This window comes from Hippoglossus stenolepis, chromosome 20 (assembly GCF_022539355.2).
Source record: "Hippoglossus stenolepis isolate QCI-W04-F060 chromosome 20, HSTE1.2, whole genome shotgun sequence".
In the NCBI taxonomy this organism is placed as follows: domain Eukaryota; kingdom Metazoa; phylum Chordata; class Actinopteri; order Pleuronectiformes; family Pleuronectidae; genus Hippoglossus; species Hippoglossus stenolepis.
Genome location: NC_061502.1, coordinates 12,713,313 through 12,738,492, shown reverse-complemented (window position 1 = coordinate 12,738,492; position 25,180 = coordinate 12,713,313). Strand labels below are relative to the sequence as shown.

The following is a 25,180-nucleotide window of genomic DNA, read 5'->3' as shown; positions in this document are numbered from 1 at the left end:
GTCCTTCCCTGGGATCGATTGGACATCGGTTTCAGATAACGAGCCAATACAGCGAGCGCGCACGTCCCCACGAGGAACCCACGAGCGCGTGTCAGTTGCACGGGACGCTCCTCTCCTCTCGCGCCCCCAACAATAGAGTGGTACGTACCATTATCACAGCGCACAATGGGGACATTTCCCCACGAATTTACATCGCTTCGCGTTCTTCACGTCGTAAAGAGCGTGCACGTCGCCCGTGTGTGAATTTCACGCGGTGTCTTTTTTCCTTCCGAGCCCGCTCTTTGCTTCCTCGGAGCGGATTTAACGCCGGATTCCACCCGCGTTCCTCCGGCGCGTCCCCTCGGAAACACAGAGTCCCCGGGTCGCTCTCCTCTTCCAGCAGCAGGACTACATTTGATGTCAGAGACCCGAACAAACATGGAGCCGAGCCGGGGATTTAAAGCCTTGGATACGGGGGCATGCGCTGCGGCTCAGTGAGGATGGACGGACAGTAAAGAGGAATAATTTTTTTAACAAACATATCAGGTAAAAAAACCAAAGAAATGAAAAGGGACATTTTGTTCCTGGGTCACATTTGATATCAACTTGAAATGTGACTTTGGCAACGTTAGCTCTTACCCTCACCGCATCTCACCACAGCATCAGCTAGAACAGCCTCATTGAACCGGAGTCACCATGTTTGTAGCCTTTGACTCGACCGATATAAACGCCGCTGGTAATTCAACCCTGCCTGGCCATCGCTGCCTGAATGTGACTAACCCAGTGCACAGGTGACTAATGGGGCAGCGTTGTTGTTACAGGAGCCTGAAGTAGCCCAAACCATGTGAGCACCACTAATAGGTTCATTAACGAGTGGATGAAATGTGTACATGTGTAATGTGGCTGCTTTGAAGTGTCGATAAACTGCAGAGCTGCACATCTGCATGAGCTGCAGCTGCAGCAGCGTCTTGACATATGCAGACTGAGAGGAGGGGGGGGCATCGTGTTGGTGAGAAACCGTAGAGCAAATATTTGCAATGCCCCCTGAAATTGCATTAAAATAAAGCCACATGTCGTAGATTACCTCTAATGCATTAATTCTTGAGTGAATTGAAGAGTTTGAGGTCGTAGTTGTGCTGACATAGGCAATGCATGGTTTTATTTTTCCACCCACTAAGGATGCATTGACTTGCTTCAGAAGAGAGAGAGAGAGAGGAGGATATAGGGGCTGGGGTCTATTTCAGCCAGCCTGGGTTTGCAGTCATGGGGGGATGGTAGCCCTCTCAGCCCAGTCAAAATCATGCTTTGCGAAATTTGAAACCTTCTTTGTACTACTTCCAGTGCAGCAGCAAAGGAAGAAGTGGGCACGAGGAGCGGTGTCCTTCAGTGGCCGGGATCATGCTTTTATAGTGGGGGACAGCTTCAAGATGTCCTTACATGATGCCCGCTCATGTGGTGCTGTGTGGCTCACATTAGACAAGCCATATTTCCTGCGTCCTGTCCATTTAAAAGAAATCAGAGGGAGTCACGGGATGCTGCTCTGTTTGAAATACAGCGGCGGCTAAGCAGCAGTCTGTGCTGAAGACGTGTGTTCCCATCAGTGGTCGGTGATGAATGAATTACCTTTGGAAACAGCAGCTGCAGAGCCATTGATAAAAGTCTGCGTACGCTGCGTTTGACAGCAGATTAGTGGGGCCAGTTTTTCCTTGTGATGTATTAAAATTACTTTCAAATGTAGTGATAGTGCACAACAGACGTAAAAATTGGCTAAGTAGGATTTACATCTGCTAGTTATTACATATTTATTCTGGTATTTAATGACATTTAAAGTTACCCTTCCTCAGGTCAGCTCAGATCAGATCTTTGCTGTTGCTGAAGAGGAGGTCACTTTAATCTAAATACCACGCTGGTGTCAACAAAGAATAAGTGTTGAATCTCAGCCAAGCAGCTCTGTGCACCTACACTGTCCATATACAATGAAATACATTGAGGAGATGTCCATAGATTTGATTAGCATCTGAATTACAAATCTATTCACCAATCCAATACCACGTCTTTAAAGTACATTAGTTCAACCCAGATAAAACTGCAATTTTCTTCTCCCATAAATCACTACTTCGTCTTCCTCTCCGCTCCAAGACAGCTGTTGCACTATCCGGCAGTGTAGCATTAGCCAGAGCTAGCTAAAATGTCTGCAATTTGGCAATATTCCACACCGGAAAGTCCCACCGGTAAAAGAGCAAGGTGTGCCAGGCAATACAACAATGATAGCACTCATCACTTCCATACAGGGTTCGCAGCATACAGCTGTTAAAATACATTATACAAATTGTTACTTTCTTAAATGCACTGGTATCGGATTGGTACTTGGTATCGGCAGATATGCAAAGTCCAGGTTTCATTAAGGGAAAATAGCATTGGAACATCTCTCAGAAAATACATTCAGGGTACTTACTGCATGTGAAAGCGGCTTTGACTCCTTGCAGCTGTTAAAATTATCACTCTGCAGCAGAGGCATCCACACTATCACATGACTGAGTGGGAGCTATAGGATAAGTTTCACAACAGCACAGATTTTAAAGATGGCTTCAAGACGTACTGCTGTGTCTCTTCCCTTAAAATGACACTTACTGAACCAGTGATTGAAGCCATGCTCCAGTTCGGAGAGTACATGTGCTGAAGTTTGTCTGTTGTGGCCTCCAGTCCTTGTTGTTGTGTTTCAGGCAAGTTCTTTTGCAGGCGTGTTTGCTCCTGAGCTTTTCTTAGAATATGTGGTGTTTCTTTGAGCTTGCAGAATAACATAAAAGCACAGGTGGAAAGTAGGAAAGTTGAAGGGTCTAGCTACATAACCTGCTCTTTGATGCATGGATTTCAGTTCTCACTGAAGGGTCTCATCTACAGGTGTAGTGCCAGAATAGAACAAACCGTATCCCCATGGTTTTATGTGTTGCTGTTTGTGAACTCTTTGCTGCGAGGGATGACATTCCTGCACAGTTTTTCAGTTCTTATTTTTTCCCTGTGTTTCAGAGGCCCTCGTGACAGAAGAGCTTTGGCATGCCTCCTGCGGAGGCTTTTGGACCTCTCTTATTTGTTGACATTGCTCTGATCTTCTGCCAGTCTCTGGCTTTCTCATGCTAACAAGAAGAATATCTCCCTGTCAGTAGCTCTCTTTTGCCTTTCTCCACAGAGGTGGCGAGGGATGATAGCAGGAAACAGAATAACAGTCAATAATGAGCACAGGAAGAAAAGAAGGGATGAGAGTAAGATAGAGAGTGATGGCTGCCTGGCGGGAGGAGGTGGTGGCAAGGAGATGGGTCAGGGATTTTGGGAAAGGCAGGGAGCTGAAATTTATGTGTGTAAAATTGCAACGCCCCTTTACATGCCATTAAGTGCAGCCGCAGACAGACCTCCTATCTCCCAGCTGTTAAGATGCTCCAGAGGCTCCAGCACACAGAAACTATTGTTCTTCCACTTGGCCAGAGCCACTGCTCTATAATACGGCTTCTGTCCGAGGTCTGAACTGGCCTGACAGAGGGACACCAGGGCTTAGTTACTGGGTTTGACAACAGTGTTCCTTGTTTCTTTCTGCCACTGCTTCCCCGCCCCCTTCCCCCTCTTTGTCCATATATCTATCCATCCTTGTTTGTTTCTCTAAACTAATTTTTCAATCCGAGATACATTGCTAATTCTGCTTTACAATTCCAGGGATGGGACAGCAGATATTATTAGTTAAAACCTGTTTCGTCGGTTATTATATTATATATATTATTATATAATGTATATAATATATATTATTATACAAAGCACATTTGAAATTCCCTTTATTTTCCTATGATAAACACAACACATCGTAATTTGAGCTTTCACTTAAAAAGTCAACATTTGCCAGCTCGTCTGTATAACCCCACAATCCGATTTATAAAAGCTTTGTATTGCACTTTTTCTTGCAGTGCCTCATCACCTTTTATCTTTTCATTCTTTTTCCTTTGTTTTTTTTTTGCCATTCTGAGTCTTTCATTGTCTCACTTTCACTCAGGGGAGCAGAGGGCGATGTCGGGGTCTCTCAATGAGTTGACAGGATATCTCTGATATCGACTTGTCTGACTGTGTTCGCTGCCAATGCAAACAGGGCAAAACCTCAATAGTCTGTCTGAGCTAGGAGCTGCTCTGACTCAACTGTAGGAGCTGAGCCTCATCTCTGTCTCCTCAGTCTTTCTCAAGTCGAACGTACCACCTGCAGTTCTCTCCAGTCTCCTTATTTGTAGTTTATCTGTGACGCAACCCCTCGTCTGCCAACGTTTTAGACCACAGCTGCTGTGTTTGAGTACATACAAATGTTCTGTCACTTTAGGCTCTAATGAGCTTTAGACAAGATTTGTCTTGCTAGCTGTATTTCATATATGCCCAGTGTCAGCCAGGTGTACAAATTATTTTACTTGTTTTGACTGTAAATAAATGTGGCACAGAACCAATAATACACTGCCAAAACAAAATGAAACCAGAGAAATTGGTGTAACAGCTTACTAATTTCCTTGAATCTTGACTGTTTACTACAAACTGAATGAAGAACTCAACCATCTGACCATTATCTTTACCACTTGTCCTTTGAGGGACATGGGGGAGCCAGAGCTAATTACGGCTGATATTGGGCGTGAGGCGCTTTACACCCTGAACAGGTCACTACAGGTATATTTGTGTGTGTACACATGGTAGGGTATTTTTATTGTTTATTTTAGCAAAAGCAATGTTGATGCCCTCTCAGGTCGCTTTTTTTCTGTTCAGGCTCTATATGCTGCCAACAGAACTCAACCTCAGAGAATTTGTGTATTGGAATAGACTTGAATATGCAAAGTTACGCAAAACTACAGCGTAATTGGTGACATGACATATAGTATATTCTCTTTATGTTTTTCCCTGTCTCTCTCTCTCTTTGAGTATCTGTGTGCTGTGATGGGTTCTTATTGAGCTGGAACGGCCGATGCCCTGGTTGTCGAGGCGATTTGTGATGATTGATGGAAGCCGGAGAAATGGGAGGCGAGGCACGTTTATCCCGGCCGCAGCTTGAATCCCTCTCGTCAGGACTCGGGTGTTAGTATTCAATTACCGACACGGTGAATTTTCATTAGGATTTTCATAAGCGCCCGTTTTTCTTCTCAGTCCTTCTAGGTAGCAGCACAAGGAATTGCAAGAAGGACGTGGAAAGATTGTGAAGGGATAGAAATAAATATGAGCTACAGAATGCTTTTGCTCCGAGCACAATTCATATCTAGGCATGTTGCAGTTAACAAACTCACTCCTATCTTCTCCTTCATGTTTATTTACTATAAACTGTCTAAAATGCTAGAAATAAAAAGAGTAAAAGAGGAAGGCCTGTGATATAAAAGGATGCTATAAAAGAAAGCACTAAGAAAAGAGAGGGAGAGCAGGGGAAGTAGCCTCTTAGTGTCCCTGTGTGTTTGTCCACAATTTCACAGCGGGGGTGCCTGTGCACACAGACAACTGCTGCTCTCAATTAGGAGCCAATATTTGGTTGTTCATTTACGGCTCACAGCAAGGATCCAGCTCCGCTTTGGATTTCAACGAGGCCCGAAAACAAGGCTCGCCTGATTTGTGCTGGAAAGATGCCCAGCAGGGACCGTGAGTGTCCGCCTCTCCTCTCGGAAGCGGAGGCAAGCCCGCCTCTCCTTTTTTTGTCTTTGATGATTAGCAGGAAACGCCAAATTCGCTTAAACCCTCTGCAAGAAATAAAAGCCCGCTCTTTATAGTCTTACTCAGAAACCATTTCATCTTTGTTTGCTTATCTTACTGCAAAGCTGTCAGTTCACTCGGACAGATAATTGCTGCAGAGTAGGGGTCAGATAGAGGTTAGGGAAGTCTTACCGGTGAAGGACACATCTGCTAAAGATAGACAGTCAGTGGATGGATGTTCTGCTTCATAGGATGACTACATAATAAAGTCTTCCTCCTCCATTCAGTGCCGTGCCAGAGAAAATGTAAAGACACGGAGGTGGTAGTTGTTTGTGCTTATCTACGCTTTAGTATAATTTCAACTACATGACATTGAAATCAGAGCCAGTCTCACCACGTCGAGCAATGAACAGCAGACCCTTACATAACTCTTTCATTTATAGACACATGCCCACAGCTCGGTGTGTGTCAGCGCTACTATTATGTAAGAGTGAAAGCATCTTGTGTTTTTGCTCTCCTTTACATCGGTGATGCTGACAACCTATAGATAACAATAATCTGTCTTGACGTTGCCAGGGTCCACAGGCGTCATCTCTTTGTCCTTGCTCTGGAGTAATGGTGTAGCAGTATGTGCTTGTGTGTGTGTGTGTATGCATTAGATCACATGTGTAGGCCTCTGCATTTTTTTTTGTGCTAGTGCTCGTTGATGGTAAGATGGCGGATGTCTGAATGCGATTCAGTGCCTCCAAGGTCCGAGTGTAGCCATGCGGCCAGCCAGTGAGCTGTTACCGTGAACCATCATCCTTTTGACATCGCCACTCGCCACTGCGCTGTTCTTGTGAACTAAGGGCTGGTGACCAGCTCAACACAAAGTTAGAGAGTGGCAGAGAGCATGTAGTGTTAGCAATTAATTAAGTAGGTATCTGAAACCTTTATTCTGGTGATATAATCGAATAATTCAATAATAATAGTCTTTATTATCGTTCTATATTCTATGCTACTTAGAAATGTTAATTTTATTACCTTTCTTTTCATTTGTAAAGTGGCTGTGGGTAGTACCTTGAAAGGTGCTATATACATCCAAGTTGTTATTATTACGATTGTTATGTGCCACATTGTAACATTGATTGCTTTCTATCCCGATCCCTTCAATAGACCATGTATCTGCATTCACATTTGCTCGATCTGTCAAGGACATACATGAAACTAGAATGGTACCCAGTACAGCACATACCTTTGCATTGGCCTTACAGTCCCCTTAAAGTCAATGAAGATCTCTGTTTTACTTCTTTATAAATTCACAGCTATGGAAAACGCCCAATCTCATAATGTTAAAGAAAGTGTAAGAAAATTCCTGGATCCAATTTAATGGGTTTAATGGGTTCTTCCATGACCCATATCGCATCTTTCTACCAAGTGTAATCTGTCCAGTATCGTGTAATCCTGCTAACTCACAAACAAACTCAGATGAAAACATACACACCTCCCTCGCTGAGTATAATAAACAAGTGTGGAACTAGAACATGTGTCATCTTCACTATAGGTTGAACTTGTGTGAATTTACCATTCAAGGATGTATTCAGAATCAAGGGGCTGTTACATGCTGATGTTTTTTTTCTACATAGCTGGAGCTGCAGAATTTCCAATTAATCACATGGACTTTCATGTATTTTTGCAAAGTCCCTCCATCGCTGCGTAAGGAGGGAGCTTTACTTCACAAGCTAACATGCAGGGTATGCATCAGATGAAGTGGCTAATGAACACATCTGATAAGATACATCCAGCATACATCTCACAGATGGCGCTTTGTAGTTTGTGATGTTGTTTTTGTTGCGACCAGAAGTTATACCCACAAAAATGCTAAAGGTTTTCCAGCCTTCTTACTTATCTATTATGGATATATATTTTGTATATTAAAAAAAACAAACAGTGATCAATTATTTAGAAGTGTGTAAGGAACACAGAAACACAAACACACCATGGAGAGCTGTGAATCCTGTGAACTGCACCAGATGGACTGCAGTAATAACAAGGCTCTTATTTGGCAGGTAATGCTATTTGGGACTTGTTTACATGTTAAACCAAGATGCCAAGAGGAAAACAGGGCAGGATGACGGGACTTTGTCTGCTCTTTAATTCAGGTGAACAGTTTCGATTGATCCCGACACTGTTCGTGTATGAGACTTAAAGTAAAATGTCATCGAGGGTATGCTCTGAGCTACTCTATCTCCCATTTGTGTGTGTGTGTCTTAGTCAGCTCTACTTGGTTAAATGCCATCCCAGTGTTTAGAAATAAATGAGCTCGGCGTGAGCGGCCTGGAGTAAAACTATCCTCCTCCAGTTAAACAGTAAAGTCGCGGCCCACATGGGTCCATCCTGCGGTGGAGGATAAGGTCAAAGGTCATTTCACTCTTATATGCGGTTGTATAAATGTTAGAGGCGACTCGAGGCAGGAGCCTGGTCTGTGTTGCTTCGCCTCAGGAGGACAGATAGGTGCTGACAGACAGGCCTGGCCTCACCGCTGGGGCTTCTGCCTCCGCGGCTGCCGAGGCTCCTCTTTTTTCATCTGTCTCACTCTCCGCTATTCTTTACTAGCTCCCTGTGTGTTTATACTCTCTGTCTGTGTCTTTTCTTCTCTGTGTCACTCCTCTCCCGTCTCCCTTCATCTGTTTCTCCCGTGTCTATATGTTATATTCCTCTCCTTCCTACGTCCCTCTTTCTATAAGCCAGAGCTGCTTCCCGTGAGGCTAATGCTGACTGCCAGTTTTGTCGTCAGTATTATGTCTGAGTTGGGCATCAGCAGCGTCTGGGGCTTGACCAGACTTTGTAATGCAGATCTACTGGGAGTTCAAACAAAGGTAACATGAGAGGAAGCAGATGTTGCCTTGAGCTTCAAATTAAAATTTCCAAATGCAGCTTGGATCAGGCATAAGAATAGAGGAAATCTTTGCAGGTTCATTTCAGTAAATCATCCCCTTTTCCCCCAGCCAGCCTGACTGTGACAGTCTGAAAAACTTTGTCTTTGTTATTATGAGATGTGGAAACATTTTTTGGTTCGTTATGAAACTTTGGCGGGTCGCCACAGACTTAATGGGAGACCCTGTTTTGTTTCAGGTTTATCATAATGCTGTTGTTAGCCAACTTTGGCTTGGATGTCCACATGAAATTGAGGTCATCATAAGTGCAATGTCCCCATTTTGATTCCATCCGGGGACCCGTCCTTCATGCAATACCTCCTCTCTTTCTCCTCTGTTTGCCAACTGCCTGTATGATGTCCTGGCTAATACAGGTAATTTGGTAAAAAGAAAGTAACAAGAATATTTCAATTGAATGGATTCCACACGTGGAACTAAAAGGGCACTCAGTAAAGCACATATTTCTTATAAGATAAGAGATAAGATCTGACTTTTCAAATCCATAAATTATTCTCTGGGAAATCATTGAAAATGTTGAAAAATGCCCTACAAAGCAATATTACAGAAATTAAAAACATATTTTTTTCCGGGATCCACCGTTTTAATGCTGCATTGTGTCATGCCTCCACAAAAAGGCCTTGGAAAATTGGTTGAGTAGTTTTTGTGGAAAAAACAAATGCAGATGAAACTATAACCTCCTTGGTGGAAGTAATTACATTTTAAAATGCTATTGAAAGAATGGTGATAGGTAACAAAGCTACAAATGATTTTCACTTTTAAGTCTGTTCGTCCTTGTGTTGTGTCTTTGTGTCAAAAATTGACTCAAAACCTTCCCTGCTCGTCAACTTTAATTGACGAGCAAACAAAGACAGTAAACACACACACAAAATACCAGCCTCACAAAAATACTTAAGGAAATGCTCGGGGCTTGAAATATACCCACTGATAAGCAGAGAAGAAAAGGAAACCAAGATGAGGGAATAGGGGAGCGAGAGGCTTCTGTACCTGCGGAAAGAATTTGATTTGCCTCCCTTCCAAGACATGTCGTTAGGAGACGAGCAGAGAGCCACACAATGCCGGGTGAGGGCCAAAAGCAGGAGGGAGAAAAGGGAACGAGAGGTGCTTTTGTCCCTCCTCTCTGTCCCATTGTCGTCCACACCGCCTTTGCTGGGGACAGGACACGACAACGGGCTTGATCCAAAGATCAAATCTATACGGACGAGCAGAGTACATCTGTGTGTTGAAGACCGTATTGTGTCTCCTGTCTCTGTCGTGATCCTCTGTATTCACATGCACAGTACTCTCTAAATTTAGCGGGCTGAATCATGCAGACACTTTAAGTAAAAGTCTGCCACAATCTAAAAATCTCATCTCGCTCTTTGGAAAAAACGTCTGGCTGGCTCTGCGAATCAGTGTCTTTATCACTGTTCAATATAATGCCGGAGTAAGTGGATGAGCGAGGCCCTAATGGAGTCAATCTTCTACGGCGCTGTTAATACAAGCCTGTTAGACCACATTTTGTCTTCTGCAGCCAGGGTTTACTCCGTGAAGATTCATTCTTTCCTCCCACCGCAGTTCCCTTTTCATACAGAGAACGTTCACCCACCATTTAGGCCTTGCATAGGCATTTTTAGCTGTCAGGAATATGTGTGGATGCGTGGTGGTGGTGGTGGTGGTGGTGGGGGGGGGCTGCTGGGATGTCATGAGACACAGATCACATGATGCCTGCAGCTGATCTTTTTGACCCCTAATGAGCATGCTCGTTCTATAGATGGAAAGAGGTCCCGAGGACAGTGACCAACCGCCGCCTGCTCGCCTTCAACGTGGGTCTGTGTGTGTGTCAGCAGATTTTTGTCAATAATGCAGTAGTATTTGACGTAATAATTATGGTTTTGATGAACCGTTGTGGTTGTGTGTTTTAGCTTCAGCTTATTACAGGTATGGTACAGGGATAGTTGGGGAGTAATAACAAGGAGTTATGGTGAAAAGGTGCCAAACATATTTTGATAAAAATCTTGTTTTCTCTCTAAGTTGACATGGTCGTTGGCGTCTTAGTGGTCAGGACTGCTGTTCTGGACCCACTGGCACCGCCTCAGACCACCCCACAGCAACCATCACCACCCTGCCCTACTTTGACTTTATAGTGTGGTCCATGTCCCAGCCATTAACATAGGGGAGGCTGGATATATAACCCTATTCTGCAGCCAGCTTCACTTTTGGGGAGCAGGAATATCGTCCATCTTTATATTCATTCTGTGATGCCAACACGCTGTTAAAAGCAAGTGTATCTGCAGCCCTACCATTAAAAGTGGCAAGGCCTTGGTCAGCACCTTTTGAAGTGAACGATTTAACAGTTTTTTTTTTTTGCATATGTTTACACATTCCCTCCATCCAAGAGGCAGTGGTGCACGAGAGGCGGAAATACATTTAGCCTCCAAGCTTTAAACATATTCCTCTATTAATTCTCTTGTCAGGACATATTCTGAGATGCAGATCAAAGGGAAATTGATAGAACAATAGGTAGAGCGAGGCACGATGAAGTGATGGAAATGCAAAGGTGAGCGTTTAAAGGGCACTTCAGATGTGAAAAAGCAGGGCGCCATATCTTTGTGATTCATGTCTCTTTACACTCAGAGAGTAATTTCTTTTGACATCTTCCCCCCTCTGGGAAATTTACTACAGTCAGACGAATGTGAAACAGTACAGCACAGTACATTGAACATGATTGAATCATACTATACCTGCAATATAGTGAACAAAAATTGGCGTATCAATGAGATATTAACTGCTGCTCCCCAACAGAAAGCCTCTCTCATCCATTCATTATACTGCTTCTCTGCGCTGAAACACAGATCCCTGCTGTGGGCATTGATTTCATTGAGAGAAGATGATCTCTTTCTCTCTCTCCCTCTCCGTCCCTCCTCAGTAATGCTCTGGACAACTTCCATCTCTCCACATGAGCTTTGGAGGTATTTTTTAAAACTTGCAACAGAACCTGAAGGTCTTCAGACTTAAACTCTCCTTTGTCATGCAGAAAAACAGGTTAAATAGTTCTCATGGATATACACTCATCTTTTGCACCAAAAATAAGCAGGTTTTTAAAAATGTGGACCAACGCATCAGAAAGCATTGCTGTCTTCCCAGTGTTGGATTTCACAAAAAACAAAAAATAGTTTTTACTCATTGTTCACAAGATGTAAAAAAAACAAGTACACAAAAGTTCATAGCTATTAATGCGGAAACGCCTGGAAGTTCAATGTGCGTCATAGCCTTTACCCATGCGCCATGTTTCCATCACTACTGATCACAGCCGATAAAAACCTGAGTCTATTGCAGAGTAATTCGAGTGAATGCCGATTGTATCCATTCCCATTGCAGACAAAAGCCAGATGTTAGTGGGTGTTTTGGGGGTTTTTGACCACTGGAAAAGGTGCTTCAGTCACATTTGGTACCACTCTATGTAGCTCGAGGGGGTGAAACCATCTTCTTTGACAAAGCAGTTGTGTGTTGGTAAGGGACAACACCCTTCCGAGATCTATTGACTAGCAAATGAAGGGATTCGATGAATGGAACGGCTCCTGTTTCATTTGGCAGGCGTGCCCACTTTGTTTAGGTGTTTTGCTTTCCAACAGGCTTGTTGACTGGCTCGTGCAGCGCTCCGGTGCCTGGGGTTCGTGAGCACGCCTGTGTGCCTGTGTTTGGTGATGTTAAGTTCGAACTGACAGGGGTTGCTGCAGTGGTTAGTTTGTGTGCTTGTCCTTCACGTCTGTATGAACAGTGAGGGAGTTGGTACAATGAAATTTCCCTCACAGGCCAAACAAGTGCAGCTGCACAGCGCGAGCATGCAGACATTTATTATTGAGCAGCCGCCTTTCATTATTCATACCAGTGGGTTTCTGTGCACCCAGCAGATAAACTTCTTTGAGCCTGTTTGTTCTTCAGACACTCCACTCATTGATGTTAGCACACATTCACAGGCCATGCACATTTACTTGTGCATGTTAATTGTAGAATTAAACACGTTGGCTTAATGAAGGTTTAAAGAAATGTAATCTCTTGTTGACAACCACTCATTCAGTGCAAGGTTCACCATCGATCATGCCCTGAATGTAAATCATGGTGAATGGAAATCCACAGTTGAGTCACAGTAATTTCTATTCATACACTAAAAATATCTGATGAAGAGTTTGATTCTTTGTGTGATGTTTGATGGAAAAGTAGACAAAAGCAGTGTGTTTATTACAGCTGCACAAAGGCAAATATTTCTATAGCTGTTTAAGTCCATACATAAAGAGTAATGCAATTGCAATATAAAATGTGATAAGTAATATGGGCACAGTTTTTGTTTTATTGTTAATTTGAATAAACTTGATTTTGCATTTTCAGTCAACACTGCAGTTGGTAATTATTTTCAGTTTTTCTTGTTTTCTGAAGTAACTCCTGGAACTTGTTTATAGCTGCTAGGCAAGATTATAATATCCAGCCAGAGGATCTGTGCCATCTGACTACCTGAGTACCATCTCGGTGCCAGCATGCCAGGATGCTCATTTTCATCACTGCAGGCAGAGTCAAGACAGTAGGCATGGTGCAGTGCGAAATGACTGCCTTGCTTCACACCCCTGCCCGACTGGGACAGCTTACTGTTTAACACGTGCATAAAAAATGGCCATGGACCAGCTCAAGCTCAGGTGGGGAAACATAAAAAAAAAGGTTCCGCTTGAAAAAAGGCTTGCAGCACAACACAGCCTTTTTTACGCATGTGTCAAAATAAATATCATGAGACACAATGCAGTAAAAAAAATTCGGAGTCATTGAGGCGAGGAAACCAGTTTATTATGTACCTGTATCCCTTGCCGGCAGCAATATGTAAAGTTTCCTCCCACCCAGAAACCTAGTTAGCATAGCTGTCTGCACCCAACCTGACAGGGCTGCTGCTGCAGGTGTATTTTTAGCACAACAAGCGGACTCTGCATGGTTATGTTATAGCATCTCATCTGTGAGGGGCTGCAAGGTGTCATCTCACCGCTGAAGGGGCACTGACTGCTACCGAATTTTAATTGGCAGTAAAACAGGAGTTTGTTCTCCCAATGTGATGGGGAGGGAGGAGGGAGATTGTAGTCTCAGACGTAAACGGTTGATGTGTGTGTGTCGGATTATTTAATCAATATCGACCAACAATTGCAATTTGCTTTGATGGCTACTGCCTGGGAACTGCAACATTATCAGTGTATTTGTGCATTTTGATTTGTTTTGCACATGTGCAGCGGGGACTATGCAGATGTGTCAGCTTTCCTCTTCTTTTCCCACCACCCCCAGCACAGCATTAAGACGAGGGTACGCTTGACATTAACTAGGTTGTACAACCAGGTCTGAAAGCAAGTGTTTATAGCTGTCCTGATTTGCCACTACCAGGGGTGGGAGGAAAAATCCATCCGTCCTCGAGAGAGATGTGAGGTACAATAATCAAATGTGGAGAACAGTGGACAGATTTGGACCATAGGCTTAGACTGCATATAAATAAGATGGACAAGCTAAAACCTATAGGTGCTGTTATCTTGCACACTTGAAATGTCCTCAATCTGTCCTTGAATCAAAAAGTACCACAACTCCTACTTGCTAACATCTGATTTAGTCATATAACCTCAGGGAGACAGAAAATTTGGGATTTTAATAGCTTGCGAAAAAAGTGTCTGGGTATTTGAGCCGTTTTAAAATGAATACAGATGTAATCCTCGCCTTATGTGCTAATGAGAGAGAAAGAACAAATGGCATTTAAAATGTATAGATGCCTCATTACAATGAAGATGAGCTGGACATATTATTTTTCCTTTTGAGCCTCTGCAGTGACAAAGCAACAGTATTTTATCCAGCTGAAGGGAACAGCACTCGGCTTGATCATTTTTGAGTTTGACAATCTACATTTCTTTACTCGTCTGTCTTTGTTTTCTGTGGAAAATGAGCAGTGGTTCTTTTCCATTGCTCTGCATATCTGCATGACTGATTCAAACCAGCTGCTGGTAAGCTTTGCCAGTTTGATCTCTGCTCTCTCTGCCATTGGCTGCCGTGGCTCTGCCAGCTCCCTTGATTAGATGTCTGTGTTTTTGTGTTTGCAGCTGCTCAAAGTGTAGAATGAAAAGTCTGCGGTCGTAAAACCCTCGTTCCCAGAGTCGCTGGACAAAGGACAAAACGTTCAGGCTAATTTGGCAAAGAGAATGAAACCACAAGCTGTAAGTTGGATCTGGGGGAAGTTTTTAAAGAGAGAACAGCATGTTTTTGCAAATGTTCTTTGTTTAGGGGTGTAATGGTTCTCCAAATCCACGGTTCAGCTCAGACTTTGAATTCTGCCCAGGGGGTGTGCGGCCTCAGACTTTTAATACATCGTACAACTTACTGCAGGCATGATCACTTAATCATGATTGGACACATGATGTTGCAAGACTACAAAATAGTTGTAATGTGTATTGTAAACAAAATATATGGCTTGTCTTTACGTTAAATGTAATTGTAGTTTTGTTTATGAATGTGAGCTGTTGGGAGATATTATACACCTGTAAACTGTAGAGTTTCATCCCAGGCTTAAAGTGAACACTGCCATTACTGCTAGCTTTTAATTATACTATTTGGAATTATTACTATAGAGTGCTAACTGGTTTTTAATAATATTAAAGTCTTAAATTAAACTTTTTCTACCTTGCAGTAACTATTACTCTGTGTTTTATGTTGGCTTCTGTTCCATAGTGATGAAATGAGAGGATCAGCATGACTTCCTGTTCAGACCATGAATTTGACATCACTTAATGATGAGATCTGTTTGAGAAGGCAGAAGCCATTTTATTTCAGCTCCAGTCGGCTCCCTTGCTGGTTAACTGCTAGTTTCTTGCTCTATCGCCCCTCTCATACTGGTGATTTTCCAGTTTTCCAGAACCAGTCTCTGTGATGACTAACTGGGGCTAAAAAGAATTGCATCGCTGCTGGATGTTAGTGCTTTCTGGACATGTTGTGCTTATTCAGGCCTCTCAGATGGCAATTTTTTTTACCTCTCAAGTGTAATAATTCCTTCCTTTACTCTGTAAAGTGTGTGTGTGTGTGGTGTGTGTGTGTGTGTGTGTGTGTGTTGTGTGTGTGTGTGTGTGTGTGTGTGTGTGTGTGTGTGTGTGTGTGTGTAATCCCTGCTGATGGTGTATCAAGGGCGTGTCCTCCAAGCCCTCTAAATTAAGGGCTCTTGACCTCCTCCACATTGAGGGGTCTGCGGCCATATTGTGGGGCACTATGAGTGTGTAAATGCTCCATTAGGATTCATTAGTGCCTCTCGTTGGACATATTGTCCAAAGTGCAATGAGCCGCACCAGTGGAGGCCCCTTGCGTTCCTCTGGCACGTGCCATCCCATATCCTGCTCTGTGCTCTTACACAACTGAAGAGGAGTCCCCTATCTCCGTCTTATTCTCTCTCTCTCTTATTGCTGTCATTCATCAGTTGCCATCCCCGTTTTCACACATCACCCTGGTTTCTTTAACTCATTCATTCCTCCCTTTACACGTTCGTCTCTTTTTTCCCCCTCCACCCTCTTTTCCCCTGCCTCTCTTGGGATTGTATAAAGTGACCAATGAGATCCCACTGCAGCTGCTGCCATGGTGATAGGCGACAGCGGGATGCACCACCCAAGATGAATGGACCGTAAAAGTAGAGGGACAGTGGTAAAGGGTGTGGCGGGGGGAAGAGGCTGGCTAGTCTGGATGGAATAAATAAAAGAAAGAAAAGGAAAGGAAGTAGCAGGTATGTGACTAATTTCCTCGTGCAGTGACCATCCCCGATCATTCTATACCGCTCTGGGCTGCAATGAAGGCCTCCTTCTTTTTTACTGGTAAAGCACAGTCACTGATTGAATCAGGATCAACCTGAGAATGAAATGTGTAATTTTCTTTGCATTAGCTCTGTCAATTCTATCTATGCCTTGTATCATTCAAGGCACTACGAGTTCTATGCTTCTTTCCCAATAAACCACTGTGGGATATCAGTAGAGGAACGCAGAGGTCAGTGACCTCTGAAGCCATTTTAAGATTTTGCCTTTCACATATGAAGGACGCAGCAGGGGATTTTCTGAGGCAGGCATTTTCACAATCATAGGAAAATGTCTGCATACAGTGGCAGAACATATAAATTGTGCTGCAGAAATCACATGTTTTTGTTTACAGCATATCAACACCGGCGTCTGTCTTTTTCATCCAGAGATATTGGGAGGAAACTTTGCTGTTCAACTGTGGTTAGACAAAGTGATTGATATCCCACATGTGCTGGGTTTTGATTAATTGTTCAGTCTGGACTTCCATCGTCTGATCCAGTTTGCACGGTGCAATCTATATTGTGTTTGAAGCGTGGATCACTTTATAAGCAAAGCTCTTAATCAGGGATAATGTGAAAGGCCTTTGGTTTGACAGACGCATAAAAGATAATTCACATAGCTTAAGTCAAAGGGTATGAGCTTGCCAGATGGCTACTTTTATTAGCTCTGAGTATAGGCTGCTACTCAACGTTACCCGCATCAATATCACAGTTGTAGGTGTAGTGGATGGCTTTTATATGTAATTGACTGTCAGTTCGATTAGCTACGGGAACGTTATCCCTCTGCTACACTTACATTTCTACAGTCTGGGAAAAGTCCTGACACATTTCTTTATCATTCCCTGTCTCATGACACAACAACCTTTTTTTTTTACTTATTTTCTTTGTCTGTGGCTTTAAAAATTAAATATTTCTCTAGAGCTGATGAGCTTGAATTTGTGCGAACATCTAAACTCCAGCATTAGTGAAAACCCTTTTATCCTCCATTTAGAAAAAAAGGCCATGACGTTAACTAGGTGTGATGAACATCCCACATTTGTCTGGCGGTGGCGCACTCTTTGTGGGGTAAACCTTTTTAAAGTGATTTCTCATTATGTGTTTTGTGTTGCTAGAGAAGTGCAAGTGTTGCTCATTAAGCCTGTTCGCCCATGCAGTAAACTGCTGGTGATTCCATCTTGTTCTCTAGTTTAATCCCTCTCGCTCTCTCTTTCTTTCTCTGTCTCTTTTGTTTTGAAATTTTCTCTCCCTGTCAGGACGAAGATGACGTGTAAGCGTTTTCTCACGGGAACTCGTGAGAACACGTCATATGTCACCATGTCCCAGTTGAGAATGGAAACCTCAGTTGACAAATGCAGCATATGTATGTATGTATGTGTGAGTGTGTGTGTGCATACATTATGTGGGTGCATGTGTTTGCCTGTGTGTAGAGAAAATCTTTCAACTTATGTCCAATTGGCAAAGAGGCAAACGTTTGCTGCAGTCATTAATCACAGTGAGACACTCGGAGGATTTTTGACACTGTTTACTTACTAATCTAGGAAATCTAAGTGAGCTTGTTATATAATGTAAGGGAAAGAGATGTCATCATACCGCCTGGGTCACACTCGTCTGTGGCTCACAGTCTGTTGCTTGTCTGCAGCGGAGGAGGGTTCTGGTATGAATTCTGTGCATCTTCTGGTCCTGCAATAACAATAAAAACCTTGTTCAAACAAATTAATGGATTCAGTCAACAGAAAGGCTGGAGCGCTTCTACTTACAGGAAGTGTTAAACATTCAAACTGTGGTGAAAGGTAACCTTCACTGTCTATTTTGCTGTGAGCCGTGTGTGGCAGGCTGAGAAAATAGGTGAGAACTCGACCCTGGGAGAACAGTGCAGCTCACGTGCCTGAGATGTGCTGCTCACACAGGAGGTGTGGACGCTCTAACCTGATAACATGGGAGCCTAAAAGATAAGCAACACACTCCATGTTGTATACGTGCCGTTCACTGACCTAGATTGATGCCACCATGAAGCAACGTTGGATCATGGAAGTTGTTGTCTCCACCACCATTGCCGGTGAAAATCAACCCGACGCGACTCTGGGGAAAATCCTGTTCATGGATGAGAGAATGTATTTATGTTTTATTCATATTACAGAGCAAACGGCAGTGAATAATCGTGATCCATCCAGTGACCAATACAAACAGTGCAAGGAAAAAACACTACTGGCCAACTGGCGAGCGGTTTGTTTTTCCTTTAACGCCATTTACCTCGGAAGTTATAGCAGAGACAGGCAAAGTCACGTTTAAAGCTCATAAGACGCGAATAAAAGTCGCTCATTCCGGAGCCTTTGATGGAACCTCTAATTGCTTAACTTTGAGCCTAACCTCCGAGCATCCTATTTTTACATGATTCATAAATCTCTATTTGAGACTAATAGAGGAAACTGTGAGCATCCCTGGAATTTTGAAAGCCCACCCAGAGGAACCCAGGCTGGCAGAATCAATATCATCACTTAACACCTATTTCTGTGTGCTTTTATGTTGTGTTGCTTTGAGGGTTGGGTTGACGGATCATTCTCTTTCATCTCCTGCTGGATTGTATTTGAATCCATAATGTTTCCCTCTTATGGCTGTTTCTCTGTTGTCCATGAATCATTCGTCTTCTGAAAAGTCATATAAAGATTCTTTCAAATATTCGACCTTTACTGTTAAAACGGGTTGTTTCTCTCTCTCTCTGTCATCTTTCTTCCAATACCCCCTGGAAGCCTAGTTTCACACATTGTTTCTTTTACCCACTGTTGAGACAAATCTGTTCTCCGTCATCCATAGAAATAACTCATGACCCTCTAGGTAGGATGAAAGTTTTTTTTTTTTTTTTGAAAGAAAACACATTCCTTTATTGAGAAGATTAGGGAGGAGAGAAGCCTTGAAAAATCCTTGGAAAAAGGGCTGGATGAGCACAGTGGGGGAGGGGAATGAAAACAGTGTGAGCTCGCCTTGTAGATACACTTGTCATCATCCGCGAGTGAGACTGAGTGTGTCTGTGCTTTGTGTTGAATAAGCTAGTGTACATGCTTGGCAGGGAGACAGACAGAGCTATGATTGACTGATTTAATTTTTCTTTGCCTCCCTGTTTATCTTCTCTCTTTCTCTCTGTACACCTGCAACCCAGAGACGTACTGAAGGAACACTTACTGTTCTCATGAAGTAAACTCATGAGGTGAATGCAGGTAAATAAAGTGCGTTAGGATTTCTGATATAAAATCCATGTTAATCCCAAAGGAGGGAAGGTTTTAATGAGGATCAAATCGAATAAGAGTTGATTGTGTTTAAGTTAGAATAATTATTGTCAAAGGAAAAGTTTGACATTTTGGGAAAATATGATTATTTCCTTTGTTGCTGCAGCTAACTTAGTTTAATACATATACAGGAAATGAGGAAATGGCTTGGCTCTGTCCGATGTGAAAAATATCAGCACCCACTGGGTCAATAGATGATCCCAATCAGGAAGGAATGGAGAAGATATGCACATGTGTGGGTGATGGAGAGACTGGGAGGAAATACAAAAATCTAGGCAGAGACTTGGCACTCTGTTTGGGTTTGTGTCACATTAGCATCACACCCACACCTCGTTTAGAACACTTAAAGTATGACTTAGAAAGAGGTGCGTGTTCTCATTCTTTCCTTTTAAGGCAATTGATGCCCCCGATTTAAGCCGCCTCAAGATGAATCACCAGAACAAAGCTTTCTAGTGGACTCTCCTCTCTCTCTCTTATATGCATCCATAGCTGGGCCACTTCCGAGAATAGTCTTCCATGCCCTACATTTTTTATGGATACGGTCAATATCATTTTTATTCTTCTGTAACGGCAACGCTGCAAAGAACACAGGGAGATATTAAAAGAAGCAGATGTCAATTAAAGCCTAATTAGTGCTTTAATGAGGCCTCATCATTGTCATGCCCAGTCAATCAGATCCATCCCAGCAGCTGATCTCCACATCACTGCGCATCCCTTCCCATAACGAAAACCAAAGTTGACACCAGAGAAACATGGTGGGAGAGGTAGTTTCCCTTCAGGATTTCTGTGCCCATAGTTCTGACCTTTTTCCCCCATTGAGGGTCATTTATGCTCAACACTAGATAGGGTTAGATGATGGATGATGCCATAGTCCATTGACCCCCCCCACCCCACCCCGGTGCCATTCTTGTTTTTGCTGTTGGGGTTGGATGTAAGAGAATTGGGCCTCAGAACACTGCAGCCTTAATGCCATTAGCATGGCTGAGTGGGCAGGCCAAGTGCTGAGGTATGCCAGGGAAACAGATGAGGCAACATGGCTGTTAGCAATGTTAGAACATTTCTTCCCGGTGGTTTACTTGCATTTATACTTCTCCGAGATCCTGTTTAATCATCGTCCTCTCACTGTATTCCCTCTTTGCTTTGTTACCCTTCAACCCACATCATGTTCTGTCTTCTCTCTCCCCTGTATACTAATGGCTCCTGCAGCCTCCCTCTGCTCTGATAATTCTCATGCTATTAGCAAAACAGTAAGTAAAGTAGCTGTCTCTCTATTGGTTTTGGTGTTGTTTAAAGCAGCAGAATCACAAGATCTGTTATAAGAGTCTGTGCACTAATTACTTTTATTTCTTTTATCTTCTCCTTCTCCTTCCCATCCCTTCCTCTGTCTCCTTCCTCTTCCTCTGACTCCTGTAGTTAGTGGTGTTGCAGCAGAAGGATGCCGCTGGTGAAGCGCACCATCGAGCCCAGGCACCTGTGCCACACGGTGCTGCCGAGGAACATCAAGAATGAGCTGGAGTGTGTGACTAACATCTCCTTGGCCAACGTCATCCGCCAGCTCAGCAGCCTGAGTCAGTAGCACAAGGACACTGACACACACACAGACACACACATATCCTGTGATTATTCATTTAAAAACATAGAGCACATGTACTCCACATCCACACAACTGGAAATCTGGAAATGTTAAGTACATTTCAGGCATCTGAACATTAGAAAAAACTTTTTTTGTTGACACTCTCGGTTGTCCTTGGTACTCATGATCAGTTTTTACTCCTGCCAATGGACAATAAAGCTTGTGTTTATTTAGTCATGAACTGATTAATAGGAGCTAGAAATACACTTAAATTATTGTGGTTTAATAGCAACTATAATTGTTTACATATATTGGGATATTGGGATTGAAAAGATATGAAATCTAAAATAATCAAAGATACAACATATGATAATATTTATTTTGGTAAAGGAAGACATCCTGAAAATTAAGGATTTAGACATATTTGCAGTTTACAGATTTCTTAAATCTGCACTCAAATGGAAAGCAGTATATTATCAATTTGCAAAGCAAATCTATAAATGTGCTTCATAGTCAATCACTTGCTTTGAAGGATATTTGGTTGCCATAGTAACGTAAAGCTTTGTGCTGGGAGAAACATGGTCATGACGAATGTGCTGTGACATGAATCGTTCATTAGAGAATGAGAAGTTTTATTCAGTTCCTGGAGGAAATGGTGGCTGACAATTGAAATCATTCAGCAGGACTGAAGTTAGGATGCTCACAAAATATCGCTTTCTTTTTCTTCTAATCCTGGTCTCACAAACACCATCTCCCTCAGAGCAGTTAGCCTGCAACAGTCACTTCCCGAGGGATTTACAGTCACAACTGACGCAGCGTTTCTCCATCTCTCAATATCAGTAATTGCACATTTTTAAACTATGACGCTTGACACGGCTGGAAAACGGCTGTGCCACTAGCTCTTCAAAACAAAAGGGATGTAAGTATTATGGACTATAAAGTCACATGATGTAAAAACTGTGTAACTAAGAGCTTTGAATATTTGAGTAAACATTAGATTTCTATTTTAAACAAGTAACAATTTGTCTCATTATTGCTGCATATAGAATTGTTAATGACTGTTAAAAAATATATTTTTAAATGTGTGTGCATGTGTGTGTGTGCAGGTAAATATGCAGAAGACCTGTTCGGAGAGCTGTTCAATGAGGCCCACTCCTTCTCTTTCCGGGTCAACTCCCTGCAAGAGCGCGTGGACCGCCTTTCCATCAGTGTCACACAGCTTGACCCCAAAGAGGAGGAATGTGAGTACTGCAAACACACAAACACACACACACAATCGCAAGCACACACAAACCAGCCCCACTTTCTTTCCTTTTAACCTGAACCAGTTTCATATGTGTGTGTGTGTGTGTGTGTGTGTGTGTGTGTGTGTGTGTGTGTGTGTGTGTGTGTGTGTGTGTGTGTGTGTGTGTGTGTGTGTGTGTGTGTGTGTGTGTGTGTGTTGGAGCTCACCTCTCTCTCACCCCTCAGTGTTAATGTCTGTCATCAGGAAAAACAGGCAGAGAGATGGTCGACATTCTTAATCTCAAAAACACAAACCACATCCTCTATTATAGACATTCAGAATATAATTTTGCTTTAACACTCGTTTGCACTCAGACTCAGGTGAGCAACGAGTTAAAGGAAGATGATAAACGGCGGGGACTGTCGGGTAAGCCAGGTTATCCTGAGAGAGGGAAGGCGGGATGACAGGATAGCGCAGCAAGAGGAGAGTGCAGTGGGTGTAAAGTAAGAAGAGGGAGAATCACAGCAATGTAATAACATGCTCCAAGGCGCAGAATCGATTTTTTCTGTGGGGCAGCAATGTGTTTACGGTTTTGCACAACGCTACTCTAACTGCTTCCCTGTCACTGACACACAGACAGTAAAATCCTCACTGGGCTGGAGACGCTGCTTATTTTATTTCTGTGTACATAAGCACAGGCTTGTAACTTTTTACACGGCAGTGAATTGTTTAGTTTTTTTGCTGAATAATACATTTTTGTTTTATAGTCAGTCAGAAACAGACTCTTAATCACAGTCGGTTCATCCTAATCTTCCTTTTTCGCTCGGTGTTCCATTGTTTTCACCTCCGCCTGTGATTATAATCTCCTCTACATTCATCCTCTGAATTGGTTTACACCTTCTTTTTTTTCATATTGCCTCTCATCTTCTCTGCCTGTCATTCTCCTACATGCTTCTTCTCCCTCCTCATCACCTCTCCGCTACCCTCCCCTCCCCTCCTCTCCCCACCCTCCCCTCCACAACTTGTCCCAGTGCTCTCGCTGTGCCGATTGAATAATTGCGTGTGATCTAGTTTTATAACTCATGCACCTAAACCCTGCAGAGGATAACATTCCTTTCATTGGATAGACATCAGCAGACTTTTGGAAACACCCAGGTATCAACAGCACCTTTGTATTGTTTTTGGCATAAATGCTTTCCTCGCATATTCATGTCTTTGCACACAGATTGTGAGCGAGTCTGTGTGGGCGTGCACGTGGTCCTCGGCTTCATCTCCCTCCATAAATAAGCCTGACTTTCGCAGCTGAATCATTGGCTAGAGAGGCGGTGGATAAGGATCAGCTCAGTTGCAGTTTGAGAGTGCGGAAGGGGTTGAGGGGGGAGAGTTGGAGGGGAGGAGGACAGTAAGAAAGATGGAAGGAAAGAGGGATGGGTGCATAAGGGCACTGCAGCAAAAAAGCAGTGGAGTGTAAAAGGATTGTACCGCAGAATTTTCTGGGCCAGGTGGAAACGGCCTCCTCTGCAGGTTACACAGATCTTCCACTCAGTTCAACGCCTCTGCATTCATTTATAACCAAATGAAGTTGTCTTGTAAATGGGAAAAAACCTGCACTCCACTCCAATTTCCTCTCTCGCCCATTATCCATAAAGATTCGAAACATCAAGCGACTATAATAGCGGGGCGGTGTTGCAGCGCAGTGTGTCGTGTCGCCTGCTAAAGAGAGAAAAAGTCAGATGGACGTGACAGAAAGACGGACGGCTGTGGGGACGGGTTCGAGAACCATTCCTGTAAATGCCCCCTTTCATCCCCGCCCAGGCCTTTTCTGTAAACCCTCACACTCTCAAACACACATCACTTTGCACACATGTTGTACAAAGTGTATGCTTTTAGCACAAGCGGCCAACTTGCCTTGTAATTGTCTGTGTGCATCTGTGGTCTGCACGAGAGGAGGAGTGAAAGAGAGGGGAATGAGTGCAGGCAGGAGTGGGACCATAAATCAGGGCTGTGGAGGGATGAAGATTGGAGGATGGGGGCAGGGAGAGAGGACAAAGGACAAGGACACAATACGAAGTTTGAAGATACTGTCCTCAGAACACCTCACAAGCTTCTTTGTAGGCCTTTAAAACCTTTAATGGGCCTTTAAAATTTGGAGACCAGCTATGAACTTCCCTGAAGATTTGGAACAAAACATTTCATCCTGGAAGCAAATTGCTCTACAAATGGTTTCGCATTCACAGCTAGTTTCTATCTAATGGTAACTTTTTAATTTGTAAATTTAATCTTGCAGTAATTATCACAGCATTATTTTTATGTAATTGCTGATATTTTGTTATTTATTCATGCTGTTGCATCCATTAAAATTTTAGTATGTGTTGTATTGCAATTTATTGGATTTGATATTAAACTAGAAGAGCACTCAGAGAGAGTATCTCTATCGAGGCCCAACAGTTCTGTGGAGATTCTCAGTCTTCCAGGTGACACATTCCTCCCAACAGTCGTCTTAGGAAACCACATTTAAATTAGTAAATCTGGAGTTTTATTTGGATCTGCACCAAATTGCAGACAGGATGGTAAAGATCTGCCCCCTGATCTGGATCTGCACCACAGGTTAATGGATTCTTCCCTGACCCTTACAGCATCCTTCCACCAAGTTTCATGGTAATCCGTCAAATAGTTTTT

General features: G+C 43.1%; 1 protein-coding gene across 4 annotated transcripts in view; it reads left to right on the top strand.

Annotated features, from left to right (window-relative positions):
• Positions 1–92: 92 nt before the first annotated feature.
• Positions 93–25,180, top strand: part of wasf1 (WASP family member 1) — a 50,145-nt gene continuing 25,057 nt past the window's right edge. The window contains exons 1-3 of one of the 4 annotated variants that reach the window (XM_035144120.2): positions 93–525; positions 21,117–21,271; positions 22,383–22,517. In XM_035144120.2, coding sequence (XP_035000011.1) covers positions 21,139–21,271; positions 22,383–22,517 — 268 coding nt within the window. In that variant the 5' untranslated portion in view covers positions 93–525; positions 21,117–21,138. Of the gene's footprint in view, positions 526–14,691; positions 14,810–21,116; positions 21,272–22,382; positions 22,518–25,180 lie in introns of those variants that run through there. The other 3 variants (XM_035144117.2, XM_035144119.2, XM_035144118.2) reach the window with 3 other exon arrangements.